This window comes from Gymnoscopelus microlampas (assembly GCF_963454915.1).
Source record: "Gymnoscopelus microlampas genome assembly, chromosome: 16".
Lineage (NCBI taxonomy): Eukaryota > Metazoa > Chordata > Actinopteri > Myctophiformes > Myctophidae > Gymnoscopelus > Gymnoscopelus microlampas.
In genome coordinates, this window is record NC_139953.1 from 27,612,720 (window position 1) to 27,640,399 (window position 27,680).

General features: G+C 39.9%; 2 protein-coding genes and 1 long non-coding RNA gene across 3 annotated transcripts; 1 reads left to right on the top strand and 2 right to left on the bottom strand.

The window, feature by feature from the left end:
- Nucleotides 1–1,020: 1,020 nt before the first annotated feature.
- LOC311063198 lies at nt 1,021–4,441 on the bottom strand. Its single transcript, XR_014602554.1, has 2 exons — nt 3,559–4,441; nt 1,021–1,912 (listed from the first exon to the last, which is right to left on the bottom strand). It is a non-coding gene; the product is annotated as an uncharacterized lncRNA (long non-coding RNA).
- Nucleotides 4,442–14,854: 10,413 nt separating this feature from the next.
- nme6 (NME/NM23 nucleoside diphosphate kinase 6) lies at nt 14,855–20,730 on the top strand. The gene is made up of 6 exons (XM_084082996.1): nt 14,855–15,095; nt 15,876–15,971; nt 17,179–17,281; nt 17,912–17,951; nt 18,650–18,810; nt 19,532–20,730. The coding sequence occupies exons 2-6, from the start codon at nt 15,879–15,881 to the stop codon at nt 19,681–19,683; spliced, it is 549 nt and encodes a 182-aa protein (XP_083939122.1). The 5' UTR covers nt 14,855–15,095; nt 15,876–15,878; the 3' UTR covers nt 19,684–20,730.
- A 347-nt stretch (nt 20,731–21,077) lies between these two features.
- baalcb (BAALC binder of MAP3K1 and KLF4 b) lies at nt 21,078–26,643 on the bottom strand (the record flags this gene model as incomplete). The annotated part of the gene is made up of 3 exons (XM_084082147.1): nt 21,078–21,227; nt 21,571–21,770; nt 26,460–26,643. 3 exons carry the CDS (start codon nt 26,641–26,643, stop codon nt 21,078–21,080), a joined length of 534 nt encoding a protein of 177 aa, XP_083938273.1.
- Nucleotides 26,644–27,680: the final 1,037 nt, after the last annotated feature.

Genomic DNA, 27,680 nt, shown 5'->3' on the forward strand with positions numbered 1-27,680 from the left:
ACTCATTTTCTTACCATCTCTTTGAGTCTAAATTGTGATTATTAAACTGACCATACTCTATTCCGATTTTATGTATGATATAACCTTTCACAATTCAAATGATTTGAATTATTATGCCCTAAGAGCAGTTAGTCCTCACGGCCTTTGTTGTGGATGACTTGCTACTGGCGCTATCCCTGGTGCTGAATGCTTGTCTGGACTTGTGGTTGACAGACTGAGACTCAATATGACCTTCAGCCTACCAATGATGTTTAGATATGACTAAATAAGGCAATGAGTTATACTGACTGAATTGACGATACATCTTCTCTTTTGTGATCAGTGCATTGCATAAGGGTTTTATCAAAACTGTTGTCATTGTGAAAGTCTTAACAACTTTAACCCATCCATATTTTGGGCATGTCATTTTAGGCAAAAAATAATAAATATAATAAGAAATCATGATTGTAGATTGGCTATTTTCACCGAGCAACACCATTGCAAAATACAAAATACGGCTTAAGTGGTTAAATATATTTGTGAAAATGATATGAATTGAATCTTCTGAATGTAAGAAAACAAATCTGTGCTTAGACCTGTGGCTGTCTAGCCGACTAGCAACACACACTTGTCTAATTGGAACAAAATGGATGCATGTTGGCCAAATGTTCAGTGTGATGAGATTGTTTTTCCAGTAAAAGACAAAGAATTGCCAGCACTCCCAAGTCCTTGTGGTACTTTGAATTCATATTAAAAAAAGGCATGGGCAGACACTGCCCATGCCTTTTTTTAATATGAGTTCAAAGTACTAGAAGGACTTGGGAGTGCTGGCAGTTCTTTGTCTTTTACAATGAGTTTTGTTGAGCCGTGCACTGGGAAAATATACTGTTTAAGGACTGAGTTGTGGTTGTTTTGCTTCTACTTTGTTCTTCCAGTACTCACTTTAAAATGGGCTTGTCAAACCCTGATCTACAGTATATATACAAGAGAAAACCACATTATGTAGCTAATCAACAAAGAAACAGAGAAACACAAAATAAACACTGTTTACCTCAATACTTTATTTGCTTTTAAAACACACAATGCCATATGACAAATAATGAAAGAAAAGGCTACACAAAATCAAACAGAATCTATACCTCAAAGAGCAAAGACATTGTTATCATCAGGGTTGTTATAGTTAACTAAAACTAACGAAATGACAAAAACTAGAATTGAAAATGCTTTTAAACTAAAAATATAATGCTAACAAATGTGTATTTGCAAAAACTAACATAAATTATAGAGATTCTTCAAAGATAACAGATCTACAAGCTCACAACGCGTCATGAGCTTGTAGATCGGCTATTTTTCCTATTTTTCTGACCTTGTTAAATCTTGCCCATGACTAATGCATATTACAATAAAAAACTATTAAAACTATTTTAAAACTAAGACAAACTAGTAGCATACCACTTTAAAAACAATTCAAAACTAAACTGAAATTGAAAACAAAAACTCAAAACGAAATAAAGATAAGACATAACTCTCATGACAAATGCAAAACTATAATAACCATTATTGTGGATACATGCAGCATCAAAGTACGACATCACGCTGTCTTTCACTCCTGCTGATGTCTGCTGACTGAATTCACGACGCAGTAGCTGGTTGAAGGGGACCAAACCTCACAGAAACACCTGACTTGGTTCCGTTTGACCAGCCACAGCAAGACGTGTTGCTTCAGCGGCAAGAGGGAGAGCGACAGACAGAAGAGGAAGAGTTGAGGTTGCAGGGGCGGCAGAAGAAGAAAAGATGGAAGAAAGAGAGAGGGAATAGTGTAAGAGTGAGTGAGAGAGGAAAGGGAGGGAGAAGAAAGAGAGGATGGAGAGATGTTGGATGGTGGCGCCGTTATCCTGCCGCTGTCATGACATCACATCTTGTTCAGCCTTACCTGACAAAAGAAAGAGGACAAAAAACTAAATTCAGCAAAGCGAAACGCTGAACATCTGACATAATGGTGATACCAGACTGTTCTTAGTAATTAAACACAAGAGACAAGTGTCATTATGTTACCAAACAAAACACAGATCTTGGAACACCAACATTGCATCGTCATCTCTCCTAATTTCCTCCCCAACTCAACCCAGCTACTGTAACATTTACTCCAAATGACAGCTCCACATCCCTGCTCTCGCTCTCTGATTCCCTCTCTCCCTCTCCATGCCCCCCCTTTCTGAAAGCCCTCTCACTGCTATAATGGGTGACAGCTGTGCTCTGTCAATCCCCTTGACTGTCAGCAGTTGGGGCAGGGCAGGAATTTTCCAGGGGGTCCCTGGGACCCTATCAGTGGCCCTGGGAGTAACTAGCCCACGTGCCTGGGGTGAAGGAGAGCATGAGATGAGCAGGGTTCTCACCTGTTGTCCTAGTAGAGGGGCCACACACACATTTACTTACACACACACACACACACACACACACACACACACACACACACACACACACGCACACACGCACACACGCACACATGCACACACACGCATACACACGCATACACACGCACACACACACACACACACACACACACACACACACACACACACACACACACACACACACACACACACACACACACACACACACACACACACACACACACACACACACACACACACAATACACAGAATACACAGAATACATACTGACACAATAGGCTTAGATTTCTTGATGAAGTTCCATTATTCAGCCCAATACTTGCCCTTCAAATGTAAGAATTTGCATATAGAAAGAAAACAGTCCTTGCAGTGTGGTGCTTAAGTCCCCTTGAAACCACACACTTCCTTACATTCCATAACTGGCGTATTCATATGGGGATATAAGGAAGCATGTCTTCACAAGGAGCAACAACTGGATTCACTGCTGCTGGGACACAAAGCACCCTTTCATAGCCACAGAGTAGCGGGAACAACCGGCTTAACAATGGTTAACTGTGACAGAGAGAGAGGTTGGGATGGGGCTATAGACAAATGTTACAGTGGGCTTCAAGGTCTGTCTCATAAACTCAATATAAAATGTTGTTAAGTTTTAACCTGATAGTGTGCCTTGTTTTTTTGTTGTTTCTTTTGGTCAAAACGATGTTGTGTGATAATTTTGTTATCAAATAGCGGCCTCATATGCTACCAATAGCATTGTTTTACTTCATTAGTAGGCATCTTACAAAGATTGTTTATCCATATCTTGATCTTGTTACCTAATTTTCCCTAATTACCAGAGCAGTAGCTCTCAGCACGCAGCTTGATAGATAATACCAGAATGATGGCTGAACAACTGTCTCTCATGGTCACTTCAGTCTCCCATGTGTCCAAATAATTCTAAAGGGCGAGGCACACACTGAGTAATGGTAGATAAAGGTCGCGATCCATGTCATTTCCAAAACATTGCAATGTGCCATGCCAAGTCATATTTAACCCAACAACAGGATATAAATACCCAATTTGGATACGTTTTATGAGTAAGCCATTGTATGAGGAAAAAGCACATAACCTATAATTTTAAATTGTGATTTGTTTAAATAATGATGCTGTAAAATATTGTACCTACCTTTACTGAATGCAGTCTGGTTTGGATCCATGGATCTCCTCTTGTGGCTGGTCAGTAGATTGAAGTTTCCTTGCACGCACTAGTTGAGGTTAGGATGCGGGCCGCTCATGATTCATTTATACTCCATCGTATGACGGTGCCATGCGATGGAGTATAAATCAGGCTTCAGTCAGCTACAGAGACTTGCTACAATCTCTCCTACACAGCCACATTGTATTTAATGGCCTCCTTCTAATGAACTCAGCTGAAAAACAAACCCAATTAATGGTGTTTCAACTGAACCTTACAACAATCTGTCTTTGATCTTCATTCTCATGCAGATCAAAGGCAGATTGTGATGCTTCATCAGTGAGACCCCTCAAGGAACCGACATAATGGTGTGCGCTTTCCTGAATAACACCTAAGCTTCCCCTCAACTGAAAACAAGGTGTCATGCTCCCTAACGTCCTGCCAAACTGTGTTGTGGCCATCATAAAACAAAGATGTGCAAACTAACAACTGGTTTGACACCTGATCTTTCTCACACACAACTGTAAATCAAGGGAATTTACCACAAGACCACAAGAAATCAGTATAGAAATACACAAAATGTAAATATAAGAGTTACATAAGCTACTGAAAAGTCTGGATCACAATTGTAAGCACAACTTATCTATTTGAAAACATGAATCACCTATGTTCACAAATTAAAACCATATTACATTTAGTCCAAATAGTCCAGTACCGAAGGTTGATCGGTAGACTGGGTCAAATACAGACAAAACTAACACACCAACCTCACACTTCATCACTGATGCAATGACCTGCAAACTCTCCATGACCACCTCCTTAAACTACCCTTCCACTGCTGAGAACCATTCCTCTACTTCACCCTGTGCTTCTCCTCTCCTCTCTCCTTTCCACTGTGGTGAACCATCCTCCTCCATATCTGGCCCGGTGACTTGTGCCCAGAACAGGCCTTGCAGACCGGCCTTTTCTATGGCACCGGGCATGCCCCCCTCCAAAGCGGCCTCCCACCTGTTGGTGTCCTTTAGAAGCCCGGGCCTCTCCTGCACCTCCTGTCCGGCCCAATCAGGACCCTGACAGGGGGGAGCCAGCCTGTGAAATCACACCTCTCAGCTGTTCACACTGGGCTCGAGACACCCTACACCCCTGCCGTTTCTCTGCTCAGCCCACCCACCCCCACCCACCCCTTCTCTCTCTCTTTTACACTGAATGTCAATGGTTCCTTTTTGGAAAAAAAAAAATAGAGGGAGAGAGAGAAAGATAGGAACAGAGAGCTAATGGTACAAGGAAACAACTGCACTATGGGCTTGTTTTATTGGTTTGGGGCAGTCAGAACAGCAGTTACAGCAGTCCACGGGTCACAGCTGAAGGCAAGGTTGAGTTTCATCTCATTTTGATTGCTGTACTTGGTGGGTTTTCACACATCTTGTAGATGAAGATATAGATGGAGAACGTTGTTGTTCAGGGTTGTTCAGGTTGTTGTTATTTGAGAGCTGACTGATACTTACAGTTTTAATTCATAAGGCCTACTGCATGAATAAGTATACATTCAGCAAAGTCAGTTCCATGTAGCCATAGTATTCATACAGTGAATACATAACATGGCAAATTGATATTTTTTTCATCAGTTGGGAAAATTATTTCTTTTCAGTGAAGTTCCTTAGAATTTTACTATTCTTTTAGTTTTTAGGCCCATTTAGAGTGCAAATTTAAAGCATTGACTATATGACGTGAGGAGCCTGGAGATGCTATGTGGGTAAATGTATTTATTTATATAACAATTATATAAAAACAATAAATACATTCTCCATTGGCCACATACTCATCAGCACTAGGACCACGATGGAAACAAGTCCCCAGGACTTTTTGTTATCCTTTTAGCCCAAGTGTTATGTACGTCTGTGCTGTTTACATTTTTGTCTAATAGAGTTTTCAATCAATCAATCAATCAAACTAAAGCAAAAGTGATTATTATGATCCTATATACTCTCAGTATACTCACAGTACTAAATGTATAGATGTATGAGCTTGTGTTGTAGGGAGAGGGAAATCAATGCGTAAATGTAAATAACAGCTTGTGAACATAGAGCAGTGATTCTACACCTTTTTAAGTCCAAGGACCTCCAGTTTTAAATGCATTAGATTAGACCATGAACCCCCATTTGTCCGAACAGCTCTATTGTTAGGCATGATTTGGTTCAATATGGCTGAACTCTAGGTATAGAAATAACAGTGAAACTCTGATCGAAATAGCCATCCTTCATTGTATTTACTTTCACGTGTAATAATGGTGAAGATAAACTATCAATAATTTAGCTGGGGTCCCCTTGGAACCTCCTCATGGGCCCATGAGGTGTCCCCGGACCCCATGTGGAGAACCACTGATAGAGGATAATACTTGTTGGTTATTTAAAATTAATCTACTATTACTATGATGAGAGAGTGTCTCATCTACTATATGATTTCCTCAAAAGTGTAGTTTAGTGTGATTATTTTAATTATGTGGCCAGGAAGTACTTTCTTTTTGCACTTGACTTTGATTTCCATCTTCATCTGTAAGTACTGTACGTACATTTAATTTGATGTATCTTATTTATTTATCATGCTCTGTGTCCCCTATGACTGTTTTGACGTAGGTAGGCCTACCTTGTATTTGAACATTGTGATTACTCATGAGGACCAGCAGCTCCAGCTGTAGGCCTACAGGCAAACGGGCCGAGCTCAGGGATTCATTTTCCTCTGCTGCAAGCACAAGCCGCTCCACTAAGGTCAACACCTGTGTTCTAAAATCAGCCCCGGGGTTGAGTGTGTTAGGAACCAGGGCCTCATTCACAGAAAGCTACGGCTCAGAGTGGGGGGCTTATATTGAAACCCAACGCTCTCGCTATTTTTGAGGCACTCACCATCCACAAATAGCACCCGTCGCATCTTTGTAGCCTCCCGTTTTTCTCCTCTGCAGGACGTCGATGTAAATTCAAACAGTTGTTCAATATTTCCCGTGGCTAAGAGCCGGGGGGTGTATCACAAATGCAACATTTCCACTAATGTCAGCTATGTGGCACGGCCTTGCCAGATATATCTGGGCACTAGGAATATCAAATGTCTTTTGTCACAGATTAAATTCTTAGAGATTCACACCGGACACAATGGCTGAGACATAAACGATAATCCTACTGTTCCTCTTAGCGTGACAGCTGAACACTGTCACTTAATCGGCATGTCTGGTAGGCTGACAAACTGCCCATAATGATGTTTGATCAAAAAGAAGGATTCATTGTTTGAGTCAAGACACCTATCGTATATTCTTCTCTTTCTATTTCATCCTATAGTCGATCCTCACATCTTTTATCCACTTGTTCTCCATCCTCTGAGAGCCAACAGATCTTGAGATTTTGATCACAAGTTTATTCCACAAAACCCATCAGCAAACTTAACGCTAACAATCCAGAGTCATTCTAAAGAACAATTAAGCCGAAAGTATGGGAAGACGACAGGAAAGGAGATTGCTGTTTGAGTGGCGTGTTAGCTCCAAATTGGGTCAGTGAGGTTATTTTTATCGCGTGTTCACATACTGGGGCCCCCGTTTGCTAATGACTTTGTTCCTCCTCTGTCAAACCCCTTTTGCCCCCATGCCAATGACCCACTGCTTTTGGGGAGGTCACAACACACTTTCTTGGCGTGAGGATATAATTTCCCTCGGGACAGCATAGTTAGGTTAGCCCCAGACCAGTTCCCCCAACAGCATATAGCATGGATTTCCATGGTATAAATATACTTTCAGCTGACTCCAGACCAGGTCTTCCACTCCACGTCCTACAGTACTAGTACTGCCTTATTACACACAGGATGGAACAACCTAACGGCCTAACCCCTGTTGTTTGGAAGAAAATCCTCTTGGGAGGTGATGAACTGACACCACACTGGTCCATTTTGACACGTTTTGACAGTGTTAAGTTGATACTCAGGATTTTGCTGTCTCCTTACTTCCTTCCCAGTTTCAAAATGTGTACATTACTACATTCATAATTTTACCACAATGCTCCCACTAATTAAAGTGTGTTTCAAATTGGTCTTTGATTTGTTGACACAGACAACAGTGTTTCTAAGGCAAAACAATTAGGATGATGATTGGCGAGCTGGACTTAGACCTACAATGGATGAATTATGGCATTTGTAAAGAAGCTTTTAAGGTTGTCAAAAGGTTGTGACAAATGCCTTTAAGTGTTTCAATTGTATTTGCTAGGATTTGTTGAGTCCAAAAGAAATACAGATCACTAAAGGGATATTATGTTATAACAAAAAATACTTAGTGGACCTATTACACCTACAGTACATAGCATGAAATCATTCATACTATAATGATGGATCACACAAAACAATACAAAAAAAAGTAAAAGTGAAAATGATGAGCTTGCCAGTGCATGAACAGTTTGTGGGCTGTTGCTGACTCATAACATGGTATGACATTAATGGCACTAGCTGTCCTTCGGTGGGCATGCCAGTTGCCAGAGCTGAGGTTGACACAGCTGTTGTAGGGAGTCCAGTCCCGTGTAGAGGAGAAAGGTCAAAGGGCACCAGCATTTAGCCTAAAAGAGAGAACAGGTGAGAGAGAGGTATAGATGATCCACTCCCGTGGGTCACCGAGGGTACAAAGGAACGGTAATAGATACATGTATGTCGTTATGTTAGAATAATGAATTGCAATACTATACATAAACTGTATCTCTGATTTTGTGGTTATTTGTTATAAATGTGTTATTCACTATATGTTTCAAACAATTCAAATGTAATTTCAAATGTGATGTAGTCTCCAAATGCAATTGATTATAGGATTGGACGTCTAGTCAGTAAGAAGTCTTGCAGGGGCTCTCATACAAGGTTATTATGATTATGCATGCACTTCATGGTATCACAACACCTCCAAGGCCTTAAAAACAAGGCTCCAAACATCCCAAAACAAACTAATGAGGCTACTTCTTGGCCTCAATCACAAAACCCATTTAACCCCTGCTCATTGCCAGGATTGGATGGCTTAGGGTTGAGGACAACAACTTGCTATGGGCCTCGTCTTCAAGATACACCACAACATTGGGATCCCCCTGTATTTGTCAAAATACTTCCAAAATGTTAATGAAGTCCACGATCATAACACCAGAGGCAGCTCCACGAATCATGTTCAACCCAGATTTGGCTCAACAAAGGGAATGAACTCGTTCTCATGCTATTCATCAAAAATGTGGAATGCCCTACCAAAAGGAGTAAAGGAGTGTAACACCCTACTCACTTTCAAAACTGCCCTAAAGATACACCTTCCGAAGGCTGCAATTCGAAAATGGCCCCTGTCCAAGTCTTAACCTACCCCCCTACCCCCCCCCCCCCCTTTTTCTTTTTCTTCTCTTGTACATATTTTTCACTCTTCATACCAGTAACCTGTAAGCTGATTGTATGACATTCTGTATAGTAGTGTGTATATCTGTCTCTTATATGTCATTATGATGTGTGTGCATGGGGATCTCATCTTAAACAAGCTCAGTGCTTAATGAGTCTTCCAGTTTAGTAGACCTTGTATTGCGAATTTGTACTGTTGTTCTCATGTCTTACTAAATAAAGTACATCAATCAATCAATCAATTGACTAAGAAACTGCTTTGAATTTACTATGGAAATGGGAATCTATGGAAATCTTTATAGCAGCCTAGGGTGACATCTATTTGAGTTAAGATTTGGACTTTAAAATGTCAGGCAAAGGCCTCCAAAGATGCTTTCAAGGACCTGGATAATTAAACAAAATTCACAAAGTATATACTAAAGTACTTGTATCAGGAGAATGGGAAATAATTGCTATAAGAAGAAAATTGTACTATATAAAAATAAGAGTGAGCATAGCCATTTTTTGTCTATTATCTGTACACTACTTAAATGTTGTGTTGAGTTGAATTTCTGGAAATTCTTTAGAATGTAGCACTTTCCCTATGATCTGTTACAAAAACCCCAAAAGGTGTTATAATAGGAAATGACCCCCTGACCTGAGCGTTCCCACCACCCTTGCCAAAGAACTATGACATAAAGGGGCTCTTGGTGTCACAATCACCCCCAACCCCCTCTTAAATGGTGTCATTGACCCCGTTGTAAAGGTCAGGCCATCTCTGAGTGACCGGGAGACCGGTGAGATGCAATGTGGTTGACACCTTGTATTGTGAATTGTACTTCCATGTACTGTTTCCATGTCTTTTCTAAATAAAGTATTCAATCAATCAATCAATCAGTCTCAGTCCAACACATGTTTATCTTACAATAAATGCACCGAATCTCTGTATGTGTATGTATGTGTGCGTGCGTGCGTGCGTGCGTGTGTATGTATGTATGTATATGTACGTCTGTAATCCACTCATCTCGAGAACCGTTCAATCGCCTAACTTCAAATTAACCACACACGTCACAGACAACCCGAGGGAGTGCATTGCCCGGGGTCGAGTTGGCCGGATAGGCGGTTGTCCAGAACTGAACCGCAAGAAAAAGCTCTGGTCGTGGCCCAAATTAGCCAATTGACTGCCATGGCAAACCCAGCCTAAGCTTGATTTGGCAAATCCTCCACACCTGTCTAATTCCCCACACCTGCCATTTGATTACTTAGTCGACTTTCCAGAGTCAGTTTGCACTCTTCTGACATTCTCCACACAATCTCCACAGACGTTTACCACTGTACAAGGACTGAGAACATCAGGGATTTCCATATTTGCGCACAAAAGGGACACGGACAGACAAATATAGAGATATTCATATATGGGCATAAAAGGGACACAGGCAGACAGACAGATTCAGATATCTCCATATATGGGCATAAAAGGCTAACAGAGACAGATGGTTACAGCAGGTACTCTGACGGGTATAATAGGTATTGCATAACAGGGTGGGGCTTGCATTCCCTGCCTATTTGCATCATTCCCAACTTGCATCATTCCCGAGTAGGCCGGTGCCCGACGGGCACAAGTCTAGTTCTTTAAAATTACAAGATGGGAAGCTGTATTATACTTTTAGGAAATCTTGAAGCCATGTTATGTCGCATTATGTTAAGTGTACTTTATTAATTTAAAACATTTGTTTTACAATGGCCAGTAATACAACAGAAATCAACTTTGTTCAACAAATGCATGTACAAGTACAATACAATGACTTGAAGTTTTCGCATTTACATAATACAGCAGATTTCAGATTTAATGGGACAGGACCAAGAGTGTAGCTATCAATTACTTTGCTGAGGGCAGTTTTCAACAGTGAGGAAAGGCAAGGCAGTATCTGTTACAGTGGTATCGTATGAATAAACATTAGGTGGCCTCATATACAATGGTCTAACAGGACCAACAACAAACAAGGCCAACAAACACATTACACTTTGCGTAAAGCATTTGGTATTTGGCACACAGATCCAACCCTATCCACTTTGAACAAACATTTCCCCAACAGTGTTATAATAGGAGCATGTTCAATTTATGGCTTTATTCAGTACACCAGGACCCCACCAGAAACACTCATATCAAAGGCAGGTTTTCTGCCTGGTGCTATTTTACACACATTTTGACATGATCCTTCGATCACAGCTCCTGTTGGAAAAATGAATGTGACACGGCTCACAGACACTCAAGTGGCGGGGAGGTCGTCAGCTGCCCTGCTCCCACCAAAAGGCAATGACAACTGCAGCAGAGCCAACAGCAGTGCTAGTCAGCAGTAGCAGCGCCACAAGGATAAAACAGAGCTCTGGTTTATGGGTGACTGCGGATGGGGAGACAAGCTGAATCAGCTGCCCAGCTGAGGATGTTTAGAGTAAGAGTCAGTATTAATCAATGGGCATCTGCATTGTGCGTCCCAAATGTACGCTCGCAGAGTTAAATGAACACTCACTGTTATACTGTGTGGTATCCCATCAAAGCTGTTCATTCCCGAGGAATGATGAATGTTTGTGCGGTCTAGTCAGGACATTTGTCCGTTTAATCACAGTGATAGTAGAAGATGCCAAATTTCAAATTATGGACAAATACATTATTTATGCATTCATCCATGCATCACAAAAACATATTTTATGATGATTAAAAATATCTAAAACTAAATGTTGCACCTAGATTTGATGCCAACTTTTGGTTTGTGCTTTGGTCAAATGTGTTGGTAGCTATTTGTTCTATAATCACAGATGTGGTAGACTTATGTTTATTATAACACAAGCAATGCCCCTGTTGAGGAAAACAACTTTATTTTTCAGTGGAAAACTATTTTCACAAACATTACGAGACACACACACACACACACACACACACACACACACACACACACAGGCACGCACACGCACGCACACATGCACACGACACGCACACGCACGCCCACACGCGCACACACACACACACACACACACATACACGCGCGCACGCACGCACGCACGCACGCACGCACGCACGCACGCACGCACGCACGCACGCACGCACGCACGCACGCACGCACGCACACACACACACACCCTCTGGTACTTAAACCACTAACCATATTCTGGGAATGTCATCATAATAAGCGAGCATTTTGTTAAAATAGTTTGAGTTTGGGGTATATATAGAGAGAAAAAGGAGGGGACCAACTATAGACCCCTGAGGGACAGTGGTCAACAAAGTTTAAGTGGTTAAATTGAGCCACCATATCATTCATTCCCCATTCCTCTACTCTCCAGAACCCCCCATCACACCTCCCCACCTCTCTCCATCCCCTCATGGGAGGTAACAGCTGTGCCATCACCCCAGATCACATGACATTGGCAGGTGGGAGAAACCTATGTGGGACGTCCACCTCCCCCTCCACTATTCTTTCTGTCTTTCCCTGAATGTCACCCCTCCACCCACTCACCACCACAACCACCATCACCAGGCCTCTCAATACTGTTTCAAGGGTGTGGCATATTTGAATCGTGGAATGTGCCCGGTGTTTGTAACTAACATGTCTGATCTCTCTCACATTGATGGGATTCCACGGACAGATTTTTTTTCTTCATGTTGGAGTCCCCCATCATAGCTGTTATTATGCTATTGTTTACCCCTCTGTGTGTCACTGAATGAAGCAAGAAACTAAACTAAACAAAATCAATTCAAAGTGTTTCGCATAGGTCACGAAAATGTATTTAAATGCTTATAGGCATTTAAAGAAAAGAATGGAATGAATAAAATGGAGAATATAACGCAAGCTACTGTGTTGTCATTACTGTTTCTGTGTTTCCAAAAAACATATATTTCCATAAAATATTTGGGGTCACAGACCCTAGGATTAGAATAATGTAAATGATTTTAAGTCAATTATTTTCTATTAATTAGCTTATAAACTATAAGCATATTGAAGACTGACTAACTTCATTATGCAATTTGTGGGGTATACACTAGTATGCATATGCATAATATGTTTGCTGTTATTTTAATTGTAGACCTTATTAATCCTGAAGGGAAATTCAAGTTTCAGCTTCATCCCGCTGATGGCTGCTCAGATAGTTATGATGAGTTAGGGGTTAAGTGTCTTGCTCAGGGACACTTTGACACATAGACCGGGGCCAGGAGGTGAACTGCAGTGGTAACCGGAATGCTGGCCCCAAAACACACTCAGCCCAATTTTCTTCGCGGACCGCTCGCCCCCAGCGGCGGAACACTCGCCCCGCTTTGCGCAGAATGCTCGCCACTAGCGGGGGACCACTCACCCCATTTGGCGCGGAACGCTTGACTCCAGCGAGGCCGAGGCGGACCACTCTGCCCGCTTGGTGAGAACAGACTACAGACCCTAATATTAAGTAAAGCAAAAAACTGCAGCAGAGGTGCACAGTCTGAAGCGGACTTGGCGAGCGAGTCACCGTGCCAAACATTGCAAAGTCTGCTTCAGCCAACTCAGCGCCGTTCGAGTTACGATGGTGGCCAGAAATACGTGGGTCCAACCGTTAGGAGATCGCCAGATTTGACCCGGGGCGAGCGTGTTTCGGTGCGCGTTCTTGTATTCGAACTGGAATTTAGTAACCCACAGGGGTCTTCAACAGGCGGTCAGGGACCCTTAGGGGGTCCTCAGAGTTATTACAGGGGGGCCGCAAAATATTTGTGTGATAGGAACTTTTTTTTTCTTTTTTTACATTTACCACTTGAGCGCTATAACATCCCTATTCTGGGGGAACATTTGCCGAGAATAGCAGATCTACAAGCTCTGTGAGCTTGTAGATCTGCCATCGTTGGCAAAGAGATTTGGTGAAGAGGGAAAAAAGGGTCAAGTTTATGTGAGTATTGAGGGTTTAAGTGCATAAATGTTGTTGTGTTGGAACTGAAAAACGGGAGGGATAGCCCCGAAAGTGACGTCACTTTCGGGGCCAAATCAGTTTGGCCTGTTTTGAGACCAATTTACATAAAACCCCAGATATGCTGTGAAAGCCTGAGTGCTCAAACTGGGGTATTTTTTGGGATAGAAGAGAGGTAGGGGAGACCAAAAACACACAAAAAAAGAAGGAAAAGTTAAAATGCATGGTGTAGTCCCTTTAACTAAACATTAAGTTACACTGATGATAGTGCTGTCCAACAAGTCTATGAAGCCGTCTACGAAATCAATGAAGAAGTTAAATCTGCACCACATTTTTATACAGTGGGGGTCCCTGCTTCATCTCTCTTTCAGCTAAGGGGTCCTTGGTCTGAAAAACGTTGAAGACCCCTGATTTAGTAGATTTAGTTAAAATGATGTTAAGATTTTAGTTAAAAATACAAAATATTAAAATGTTCTTACAAAATCAATCAGTGTCCAAGTATAAAACGAATGACTTTTTTTTGTATAGATAGATTGATTGATTGATTGATTGATTTAATATTTATTTAGAAGTTTGCAGAAAAAAAGCACATTAAAGTACAGTTCAAATACAAGGTCAACTAAATAGGATTTTTTTTTAAAAACAAGAAAGCCACTGGTTGTTTCAATTGGGTGCATTTCTCCTTTCCGACATGTCGCCTTTCCGACGTAACCGCACGCGGAAGCCACTAGTCGGAGTGGTGAGATGTCGAAATGGAGAGTGAACACCGTTTCAATTGGGGTCATTTTGTACTCAATTCATAGTGACATTAAATGACAGACAGATATACACTACTATAGCCTGTTAAATTGACAACAATTATGACAATTACGATCATATATTATGATAAATTATAGAGACAGTTTATTGGTGAATATTACCAGCCACAATGAATGTGGAACTATTATGTACTGGTTAAGTTTCTGGAGGACATCTTTACTACCGGACCCGGTACTGGACCGTTAAAATGCATTACAAATTATATCCGTGCTGTTATATCGTTAAATTACGTTTTATTGTCTTAAATGCATGTGCTGATCTATAAATCTACTGGATGCGTGTAGTTAGTTGAGCGCTGTTTTGGCTGATGTAGTGTTATAAGTTGATATTTCTTGTACTATGGCTGCGGCCGCTGCGTCCTATTGATGCCAGGCTGAGCAGCGTCAGAGATTCATTCTGTCAAACTGAAACACAAGGTGTGTAACCCGTTACTAACATGACTGTTAACGTATCGAACTATCGTTGCTATTATAGTGTATAGTTTTATTTTATTTAAATAACAATTACGCTCATTTCGTGTCAGAATGTTGTGTCATTTGTCAATTTGGCTACTCGGTCACCCTGAAACATGACTGTCATATCATGAGTCAGTCATCATGGATGAACTTCAACCTGGTGTTTGCACTTTCTCCCTTTACAGAATTTACATAAACGTTCAGATTTCAAATATAAATTGCTTAACCATTGGCCACGGATGTTACAATTCTGTTCGGGTCCGCAGAAGTACCCTTATATTCCGTATTGTTCAATAAAAAGCATTTTAATCCGATTGGTGGCCATTTTCTCCGTATTTTCGCCATGCTTCCAAGTACGTGACCCTATCGGTTGGGAGGTGTATTGCACTCTGATACATTATAACTCTATGAGAAAATGGCCACCGATCGGATTAAAATGCTTTTTATTGAACAATACGGACGATACGGGTACTACTGCGAGGCAGTACATAATTGTAACATCAGTAGCCATCGGGAAGCACTTTATATTTGAAATCAGAAGGTTTAAGTAGATGAACGGGTCATAAAACCAGGTTGAAGTTCATCCATGACGGTCGCGACAGACGACCGTCGTGTATTCATGGCTAGCTAAATATTTTAAAATCACAATACATATGACACTACTTTTTTATTTTGTATTTTACTTTGCGTAAATCCTACCCCCCCCCCCCCCTTAAGTTATCTTATTTGTTTCTATTCCAGGCAATGCTGCTAACAACCACTCGCCTGGCTAAAGCACTGCAGCTCACCCTGGCGGTCGTTAAGCCAGATGCAGTGGCACATCCTCTGATGTTACAGGTGAGCTGCTGCTCTCTAGTCAGTCTACTCTGCACATGAGTTTTTCTCAGATTAGAACACAAACAAATAGATACAGAATTTGTTCCTAAATCATTCAGATTATTCATCCGATATAGGGCAATTATTGGTTAATAACAATAAATACATGATAAATGGTTACAATTGGATTGAAATGGTAAACAGAATATTCAAATTACACAAGGGAAATTGTGTGAGAATTGCAGTGAGAACCTGGATGGAAAATGTGGGTCATAAACTAGTGTTTATTTTTTCACGTTCAACCTGGCCTCTCTATTTTGGCCACAAGTGTACCGTGGTTCTTCTTATCATGTTTGCGTCTGTCTGGTAAATCAGTCTCCTTTTTTTTTTTTTAGGCAAAATTTTTATATTATTTTGAAAAACTTTCAGAAATTGTAAAAAAAAAAGTCAAAATCTACAAGCTCACAACGCGTTGCGACACGTGAACTTGTAGCCTCTTTTAGACACGCAACATCATCGGACGAATATAAAATAGGCCATAAGTGTTTAAGTATTCAACTACCTCAGAGTTGTTGAAACAATTTCATGAAACAATTATCCAAGTACTAATCTTCCACAGCCGTGGGCATAGATCTGCTCATCTGAAAACACAAGAGGCTGTACCAATGTGCAACATAAGACAAGCTTATACTTTGCTGCGTTGATTAATTCACCAACACTGAGGTATCAACGGGATTAACGTTTTGTTGGAGCTTCATGAAGCAGGCCTTTATCAATTTTATCATAATAATAAATAGTGGTTTAACCACTTATAAGCCCTATATACTTTGTTGTACGACAAATAGCTGATGTACAAGCTCACAGCGTGTCGCATTGTGATGTGTTATGAGCGTACCGGTATCTGTTAATTTAGCTATTTTTGAAAATGTATTTATTTATTTTGGAAATCATTTTTACATTTTGTGAAAATTGACATGCTCAAAATAGGGACATGCCTACAATAGGGATGGCAGGTTAATGTGTTTAAAATGAGCTACTACTGTAGGTATGAATGTTTTCCGTTCACAGCACCTTCCATTTTACTGTACTGTGGTAACCTGCACTGGGTGCAGTTGGTCCAAACATACTGTACTCCCAGAATAGTAACCAAACATGCAGGCATAGAATTAGTTTACTTATTAACTAGAGCAGTATATTGTTAACCTTTTTCTTCTTCTTTTTCTTTCAGGCTCTTCACCAGAGAATCCTGGACAATGAGTTTGTCATTGTTAGATCTAAAGACATTGTGTGGAGAAGACAGGAATCTGAGAAGTTTTACGCTGAACATGCAGGTGTGGAAGATGGTGTTCTTTGAACTCTCCGGGTGCTTAGATTGGCAATATTTAACTGCAACCCGACTTCACTGTACTGACTCCACCTCACAAAACAAACAAAATGAATCCTCAGCACCCTTTGTGGATACACAATTCATTTAATTGTGTGTAGACAACAAAACCAGCGTACTGCACCTGACCATCATGTAATTAATTGTAAGCCAATTAATTGTTAATGTGTCCGTTTTATCCTTGGTGAGGTTCAAAGCCACTTGAACTGGACTGGTCAGAATAAGACGGATTGAACCCCTCCTTTTGTTGATTGAACATCTATCTGCCTTTTTACCCTTTTTCTTTCTTTTTGAAAAAGCATCTGTTGTTAGTTGTTTTTGTTATGATGTTTTCCACTGAGCCAGACAGCAATTTCATGTCATTGAATTGCAGCAGCAAGTTGAAATGAATTCATCTTTAATAATACATGAATTATCTTGCAGGTATTCAGGGCCTCTGGCAATTCTAAATTGATGTAATTTGGGTCTCTCGCTCTCTTCTGCTCTTGCTACTTATTATTCTTCTTGTTTGCTTTTGTCGTAGGCCTACTTTATTAATGCAAAATATAAAATGCTTTGTCCTTGTTTTGCTGTTCAGGGCGATTCTTCTTTCAAAGACTTGTAGAATTCATGTCAAGGTAAGCTTTGTTTCAAGTAGAACTGGTATAGGCTATACATTCCTAACCACAGTCAGTGTTCGTCAAGTGTGTTTGTGCAAGTGCTGTTGCTTTTATGCCCTTTAGAAATTGTAATTTTTATGTTTTGCTGAGCGAAGAAAAATTAAATCAGACCTTATTACATAGCGCACTGAACTGACACATAAAGGTATACCTCAATTGACAGGGATCCTATTTCATGCTTAGAAAGTCCACAATAAATCAATTCTAGCCAGGTTCTGAAACATCAATTACATGGATTTCAATGATCAAGAGACTTCCTTGATTAGCACTTGAGCCCTGGGGCTATTGCTTGAGAGCCAATATGTAGCCTTATAGCTTTTAAATGCAGAGACTCTCACTGCTGGAATTGCTAAAGGTGCCTGCAATCACATTATCATTTTGTTTTCCTGTGGTGAAGCCACAGAAATCTTTCCCTGGTTATTATCATTAGCCTCAACGTGAACTGAATTATCTACATGTCAGCCAGTCCATCCTGTCAGCCCCGTCTGTATGGTTTAGCGTAATCTGATACAAAGCCATACAAAGTCTTGATGCAATGGATTGTGTACAAATCCCTTGTTAAATCAAATTATTCCATTGTCTGTCGTGAACTGCAAAATCCTCAGTTAGTAAAATGGTCCATTTGTCAGGATTTTACTGTGTTCTATTTTCCCCAGTGGTCCAATGCGTGCATACATTCTAGCCAGGGAGGATGCCATAACCCATTGGAGAGAACTAATGGGACCTACCAAAGTGTTCCAGGCTAAATATACCTCCCCTGACAGTATTCGGGGTCAGTTTGGATTAACAGACACAAGAAACAGTACGCATGGCTCAGGTACTGTATGAAATACATTGCTCCTCATGGTATTAAAACAAATAGGCTATCTACTGTATATAATAACGTGATGGGCCTATTTAGAAGTCTTAAAGCTGCACTATGTAACTTTCCTCTTCTATGCTTGATTTGAACCTGGTTTCCTGCACAAGTGTTGAAATGTTTACCATGGACTAAATAGAGCCTGCCTGCTTGCTCAGGGGAAAATGTAATCTTGACCATCATGTCTAGGGGGTGAGACACAAGATCGATACGAGATATCGAGACACGATGTAAATGTCTCGATAGAAGAGCAGGGAGACAAAATACAACCACCCCAATTGTATAAGTTATATTGTATTAACATACATACTCTATCATACAGATTGTCCAAAATTACATTTGTATTCATTCAAAAAGTTACATAGTGCTGCTTTAAGATCATAGAATGTTATAATTATCATAGTTGTAATACATAATTTTATAATGCATTATAACTGTGATTATAATGCATTATAAACTGATTATAATGTATTACAACTATAAAAATTATAACACACTATGATCCTTGCAAAAACCTCATGTAGTTATACAATGCTTATACAATGGGTCATGATCATTATTATAAAGTATTATGAATGTCATGGGTGCTCCTAATTATAGTGTTATAATGCATTAAAAGTATGTTTATCATAAAAAAGTGTTACCAATATTTCCATTAATGGTCCATTATTCTCCCCAGATTCCATTGAGTCAGCACACAGAGAGATCAACTTCTTCTTCCCAGACTTCTGTATGAAGAAGTGGATGGAGAAGGAAGAGCCATCGTTCAGAAATGGAGAGATGAAATACGACCAACAAAGACGGATTCACATACTTCCAACAGAAAGCTGACTCCACAGTGCAAAGAATTTGTCCAGCTGTAAAGCCTGATTTATATTTGAATGCGCCGAAAATAGCCCATGTACAAGCCCGCAATGCGTAGTGGGCTTGAAGCTCGACTATTTTCACTGTGCGACGTGTCAAAAGACGGAGCATAAATTTGGCATTTTTGTGCCATATCTTCCAGAGTCAGTGTCACATACTATGAGTAAAGATGATGCTGCCAAAATGGAGTTGGTTGGCGGTTGTGTTTTACCTTCATTCCTTTCGTTTCACTGTTGGCAAAATAACTCAAAGAGTGGATGACCAGATTTTCATGCAACTTGGTGGGAATGAGTCAAAAGTTAAAACGATATATTCAGTCATATCTCAGGTAGAAATGGCATAATCTTGACAATTACATACAGGTACATAGCATTGACAGAGGTATTTACTCTACTGAAATATTAACAATAGTGATAACTTTTTAAGCTGACTATTGCACCAAATGTATTCTCCACTCTGCATGGAAACATCACATTACATTTATTAACTATATTAACTAATTATGCAGCTTCTGTGAAGTGGCTTAAAAACATGAGACTGGAGAGCTTTTCTGTCATGTTTATTGTCAGTAAAAATTGTGTGACATGTAGGCTACTGTAAAGACACCATAAATTCAAACACTTTACTGGTAGTTCTGACAAAAGTTAATATAATGCACACATGATGAATGCAGACCATTTCTAATTAATAACACAAGCTCGACTGTAGGCTTTGCACAAAGTAAATAATGCAATCAAGATGTCTTTTCAATCTGAGACATTGGCAGCAGCTTTTTTTAAATAGAAAAATTCATTACCAAAATAACTTTTATAGTACTCCCATAGGACATGAAACTGTAAGATTGCAACTTTAAATGAACAGGATTTTACTGTGTTGAAAATCTCTCCAAAGGCTCACTAAAATGTTTGGGATTCAAGACCAGTTAATACATTTGAATTAGCGATGATTGTCTTTCTGGGACTTTGAAAGAAGCTGCCTGGTTTCAGGAATGAAATTAAATAATTTTACATTTTCTTTCCTCTTTGCTAAGAAAATTATTTTGTTTGTCAAACTGTGTTCACATACTATATAAACATCACAATTAAATCATCTTTCAATTTAAAATAACTGCTGTGACAGCAGCAAGCAGACAAAAATACTGCATTATGTATAAAACACACTCCTGACTAGTATAACAAGGACTTCTGGAGAGTCCTTGCTAGGTTTCTAAGACTGCCAGTCTGTCAAGCACAATTTCATTCCAATTCAGACATTCCTCTTGTACTTTCACAACATATTTGAGGCATACTTTGAATGTAAGAATCACCATTACTTAATCCCTTCATCACCTTCATTGCTTTCCCCTGTACAATCGCTACCCTTTAAGGCTTTTGTGTGTCAAGAGGTTTCATAACCTCGTAGGTGGTGAGAGACTTCTCTTTGATCTTTCCGTTCTTGTCCACCTGACGGATGCTCTGTGTCACAGTGATGGTCACCTGTTTGGTGGACATCCGATTGTCCTGCCACTTTGTCTGCACGGGGAGATGAATGAATTATTAGAAATTCATGTGAAGGGGGCAGCATTGCAGCTGGGCTGCTGGCCTTCCCCTCATTCAGAAAAAAAGAAACATAAATCCTGAAATGGTAAAGACAAGGCTGCACTGGCCCCAGTGCAATTACAACAACTCAACCTTATTCATTAGCTTTTCACTGTAAATGGGAAACCAAAGGTCAGTCACAAGAGATTCTAACACGGCTTTGAATAAAGAACAACTCTATTATTTAATCCAGGGCTTCCCCCTTTGCTCAAATACTAGAATTGTGTTTTGCTTAACTCAAGAAAAGGCAATCAAAAATCACAAAAGAATGACTTACAATCTCTTCTGTGCGTAAAACACTCCTGCGCTGAACTGTGGTACCCAATGAAGGTGGCATCACTGCCTGTTGTGAAGGGGGCAGCATTGCAGCCGGGCTGCTGGCCTTCCCCTCATTCAGACTGGCTTCAGACAGAGCTGAACAGACTTTAAGGTAAGCCTGAGCCGGAGGAGGTAGGCCATCTTCAAACAAATCTGGAACTGGAACAAATCAAAACAACACAAAATACCTTTTTTACCTTTATATTACCTTTATAAATATGTTTTTAAGTACTTTACTGTGAGTACTATACTCCAAGCAACAATAGCCTAAAGAAAAAAGAAAGCTTATAATTAACACACTTTCTCATAATCGATGGAGCTCTGGGCAGGAAAAGGGAAGGAATAGTCTCTTTTCTTTAGTACACAGTTAAAAAGCCTCAATGTTAATTTTACTGTGAGAGCAGACACAAATGGACTGTAGGGTCCATTTGGGTCAAGTTTTAACTCTCAGACCCTTATGGATCCATTTGAATAATTGTACACTCAGTTCAATTAACACTGTGTACAACCGTGGGTGTCCTCAGACACAATAAGGCAACAGGTTAACCTGGTTTAATGTGCAAAGGCACATTTTAATGAGTGGATTCAACAGTAAGTATTCTCTAACTTCAGTTTGCACTAAGTATGAACTAGGAGAACTATTCAGTCCGACAATAGTTGGTCATCTTTATGCATGTGACCCACAAACCCACAGCAAATCAATCCTTTGATGGTGATAATGCCATGATCCATTCACTAAATACAGTGGAACTCCATTTGCTGAATTGGTTACAGCACAAGGTATCAAACCATGACTGACTATGCTTTTTGGGACCAAAAATCAATCATTTAATATCACTTATCTTGATGGTACACAACTGCATAGAGTTGACCACATCAAGTATCTTGGCCTACGGCTTGATTCAGAACTCTCATTCAAAAGTCACATTGATAACATTGTTAGGATAAAAACGTTAGTACTGGTGTTCTCTACCGTGACAGAAAATGTTTTACATTTAGTCAAAACGAAACTGGTTCTTCAACTCATACTACCTATTGAACTATTGACTACTATGAATTATGCTGATGTAGTCTACCAGACTGCATCTAAAATTAACCTTCTTCCACTTAAAACAATATGCAGATTTATGATTTGTTCTTGGTTGTCCATATATGACTCATCATTGCACCATGTATGAAAATCTTAACTTGCCATCTCCCACAGTAAGACGACAGCAGCACTGGTTACAGTTTAATTATCCACAGTCTCTCAAACAGTATATGGATCATTTCACTTCTAAACATCAACTAAGATATTGTGCAAAGGTTTTCTTTGATGTTCCAAGAGTATCTAAATCAGTTTCCAAAAATCTTTTAGGTTTAAAGCTCCTTCTGACTGGAACAATCTACCTGTTTATAATTCATATTCGGTCAATAACATCTCTTCAATTGTTTAAAACTCCGCTGTCCTCTCACCTTGAGATTACCTGTTCATGTTTTCACTAATTATCATTATAACAGATCTATGATGCAATGATTCATAATATACGTGTTCTGTGTATTGTTGTTTTGTTTAGTTTTTCTCCCTTGGTTGATGTTGTTTGAATTGTCCGGTTTATTTCTTATCTTTTGTTTGTATTTTGTTTTTGTTTTGTTTTCCAAATGTATGTATTAATATGTATTCTGTAATTGTGGACCCCCTTTGAAAACGAGATGGTTGGTTCATCTTAAGGGGTTATTCCCAATAAATGATTTCAACTAAACTTCAAATGAAAAACTGCCTTTTCAAGAGTGCATAGGGATACTTCCCAATGTACCATATTCCCCTTCCTCATTCCCAAGTACAGTAAGTCCCATTGTGACTGACAGAGATAAGCAACTTAGCAGCCCTGCGACGGCAGCAATATTAAAGAAGATTCCTATTCCAGGAGGTGCAGGCAAAAAGGCTGAACTGAGTCTGTATACACTGACCCTCCCTCTTACAGAGAGATCTATACAGCACACACCGTCCATGTGTAACACATTTACTGCAGCCTCACTAACCAAAGTCAACAAAGACAAAATGTGAAATACTCTTGACTATTTTGGAGAGAACCAGTAGGGTCTCAAAGAGACAATTAAGGCGCTGGGTGTACACTTAGGACACAAATTGCAAATCTAAATTGCCAAAGATTGGAGACAAGTCTAGGCGTCTATAACATACCAGGCAGACACTTTTCCAATTCCAGAGTTTCATGGTAGCACTCAGAAAAATCTAATTTAAGAGCCGTAAAAAAGCCTTTCCCCAGTCAAGATTAACAGTTGTGGGTCGACTGATGGAGGAAAAATCTGAACACTTCTGCCAAATGTCCACAACCCCACCTTGACCTGTAGTACCATGCCATTAGTCCAACAGCCCATTGTTCCTATACCATTGGTCAGACGCTGCACATTATAACTAAGCCTATAACCCAAGCCTAACCTCACACTAACCTTTTTCGGACTATTGAGATATTGGAATAATGGGCTGTCAGACTAATGGGTAGCCCCCAGAACAGTAGCCATAAAGATCAAGCCTGGCAAACCAATGTTTGCCCACAAGAGTTTTACTTGAAAGGAGAAATTGCACCTGCAGTGTCCAAGAACAAACTGTGGTGATGATTAAACACTGTACCATCTGTTCTGATTATGCCCCTCAGCTAAAAGTGTGTGGTCACTAGTGTCTCCACGACTACAGGCTTTGCACAGAGCTGCAGTATGCTATGAAGTCATAGCCTAATGGCTGTCTGGAAGGCAGACCAGCAGTTAATATGGTTAAATGGAGGGTCATTTTAATTTGCATAAAAGAAAGTCTGCGTGAAGCAAGAAAGTTTGTAAAATGTGAACAATTCTTTATAAACTCTTAATTAAATGTATGTTAAATACAATAATAACTAGACGCGTCGCAATTCTGGGAAATTGCAAAGTGTGGTTGCGCCGACGCCGGTCGGGACTCGAGTAATACGCCGGGAGGAATACCGTCGGAGACTGCGCCAATTACATTTTCACGTCACTCCTGAGATCGCCTGCGTTTCATTTTGGGAGGATTGATCCCCCAAAAATCATGTTATTGCATCAAACGGTTACATTTGGAGCATTCGTGGCGCCCCCTATGGATCAAAGTGGAAATCCTTTTGGGGATTGGTGTAGTATACCACCCTTGACATGTGATTCAAATGTAGGATTGACCGGACGTTTCGTTCGTGATTTTTGCCATTTTTTGTCAAACGGCCCCTCCCGCTAACTTTGGAAGCCATTTACGGACGAACGGTACGGACTATCAAAATTCCGCTTGGATAGGTTTATCGCATGGGTCCATAGATCACGTGTACCGATTTGTGTGAGATTTGGAAAAAAAATTAAGGAAAAGGAGCAAAAAGTGTGTTTTGAAGAAAATTCAAAATGGCGGAAAATCTATCCTGACACAAATGGGCGTGGCCTATATGGGAAGATGCGTCGTGAGCCAAGGAATCCAGGGAAAAATAAATTTTGATTTTACGACCTACGGTTCAAGAGTTATAGGCCAAAAGGTAAAGGGGGCTGTTATAGCGCCACCATTTGGCCGACTGGTGTGATTATTTTCTTAATAATTTTTCAAAAAACTATTAACCTCCCCTCCAAGTTTTGTAACTGTAGCCCTTACGGTTTCAGAGAAAAAAATACTTGAATGGGAGTTTTTGCAATTCCCATTAAAGTGGATGGGGAAATTTAATGCACTAATAAATCAATATCAAAAAATCTATCCTGACGCAAATGGGCGTGGCCTATATGGGGAGATGCGTCGTGACCCAAGGAATCCAGGTGAAAAGAAATTTTGATTTTAGGACCTACGGTTCAAGAGTTACGGGCCAAAACGTAAAGGGGGCTGTTATAGCGCCACCATGAGGCCGAATGGTGTGATATTTTGTTAAATAATTTGGGACTTAATTATGAATTATCCCTCCAAATCTGATAACTGTAGCTGTTAAGGTTTCTGAGAAAAAAATACTTGAATTTGATTTTTTTCACTTTTCCATTAAAGTGGATGGGGACATTTAATGGCACTAATAAATTAATATCAATTAAAGTATTCAACCAATCTCTTAGCAAAATACAAGCACACGATTCCCGTTCAAGACGGTCATTTTGATATATGGCACAACATTAGGGTGGGAGGAGTAGCGGTTTGAAAAAAGTTTATCTATAAAGATGTAAAGTGTATAGAGTACTATAGTCTGGTTGCCCTGTTGGGCAACCACACTAATTATTATTATTATTCAAGTCAAGTGTCGACCAGAAAGCAAGGGAAATGTGGAAAACCCCCAATGCCCATTTATTTGATGTAAGCCTGCTTTGAACTTAATAAACATGAATGATTACATTTAAATTGAATTGATAAAAACAACTCTCCCTGTTCCAATTACTGAATGTTAAATAAAAACATTTTTTTTCTAACAGAAAACACACTGGGGCTATTAACCTTTAACTGATCTCCTCTAGTGAAGCAAACACTGGTATTAATGGTATTAATGCAATTCCCAAATGGATGAAATTTTTACTTTCAGTTAATACAATATCAGTAATAACTGTATCAAAGTATATAATGAAGAGCCTGACAATAAGTAGCAGTGGACAAAGTGCCGTCACTGAGTGCCGCCGCCGTCAAAATAGAGGGCAAATATGGGAATAAAAAAATAAAACCAACTCTCACATCAAAGTGGATATAGTATTCTCTCAAGGGAATCATTCTAAGTATTAATTCAGCCATTTGTGGATTACATGTTAAGCATTTTTGTTCCATGTTGGACATCAATCAATTTGTCATTCATCCAACCATTCAACTATCAATTATTCTTTCTTTTTTTTTTTTACCATGGTTGAGTGTTTTCTCAGAACAGAAGCCAGTCTCAGAGGAGTTCTCAGAAGGGATGCTCTGGATGGAGGACAGGGGAATGTCAGTGTCCGTGCTGGTCAGCCATGTTGACTCTGTTTCTTTGGTCCAGCTCTCCAGATAGCGAGGTTCTAGGGCATCTGTCCTGCTGCCCCCACACCCCATAGTTCTCCAAACAATTCACTGTCAGTGCCACCAGTTGAGAGGCAGCAGATTATCTTAATGAATAAGGACATTGAAAGAAGATGGAAATAAAATATTGAATAATAACGAAGCCCAGCTGCGCTATCATTGGTAAATGAAAAGAAAAATAGTAATATATTTAACTTATTCTTGTTCTCTAGATAAATTACACAATAAAGTGAAACCAACTCTTTCACTTATGTCTGCCAATTAAATCATCTTTATACAACATTTAGGATATGAAGTGATATAAAAACATACTATGTAAGTTTCCAGTTTCCAAATGGTACATCTTTGGATGTCTATCTACATTTTTTTTTAAACCTACTTCGCAAATCTGTCTGATTAATCAACAGCCTACAGACTACACTAAGTAGAGCAAACAAGTTAGTTCTGTAAGTAAAAGCACCTGTAACAGCGTCATACAGTAATTTTAGCCAATGATACTACAGTAAGTACTGTAGGCACCAAGTACGGTTATATCTCACCAAAGATGGTAACTTATTATTCAGTGAGTTCAATCACTGGTAAGCTAACCAGCTCTTACTTTGTTATCAATGTTCTTTACATTTGAATGTTAGCACATACTGTACAGTTTTTTTAAATCATTTGCCACACCATTACCTTATGGACCATACATTTTTACACTTAAAATACTTGAGAAGGCGGTCTAATTGTGCAATCCTTAATAGTTCAACAAAAGTCTCCTTAAATAACTGGGTTATGGTTGAGATTAGTCACCTGCATCCAACTGATCACTTGTTCATTTTTCCTTGAGTCGTTGAAGAAGCAATCCTCTGTTTGCTGATCCACAGATGCTTGAGGGAACATTTAGGGAATACTTGGGACAATCTTTCACATTTGGCCTAAAGAGAAAGACAACACATCATTTTCAATTTAGGCATTTGGGAGATGATCTTATCTAAAGCGACTTGCAAAATGCAAAATCGAAGAGATTGAGAACGGCTTCTGGTGCCCCTCCGCCTCTGTGCATAGGTGCTCAAACTGGCCCATGGTTC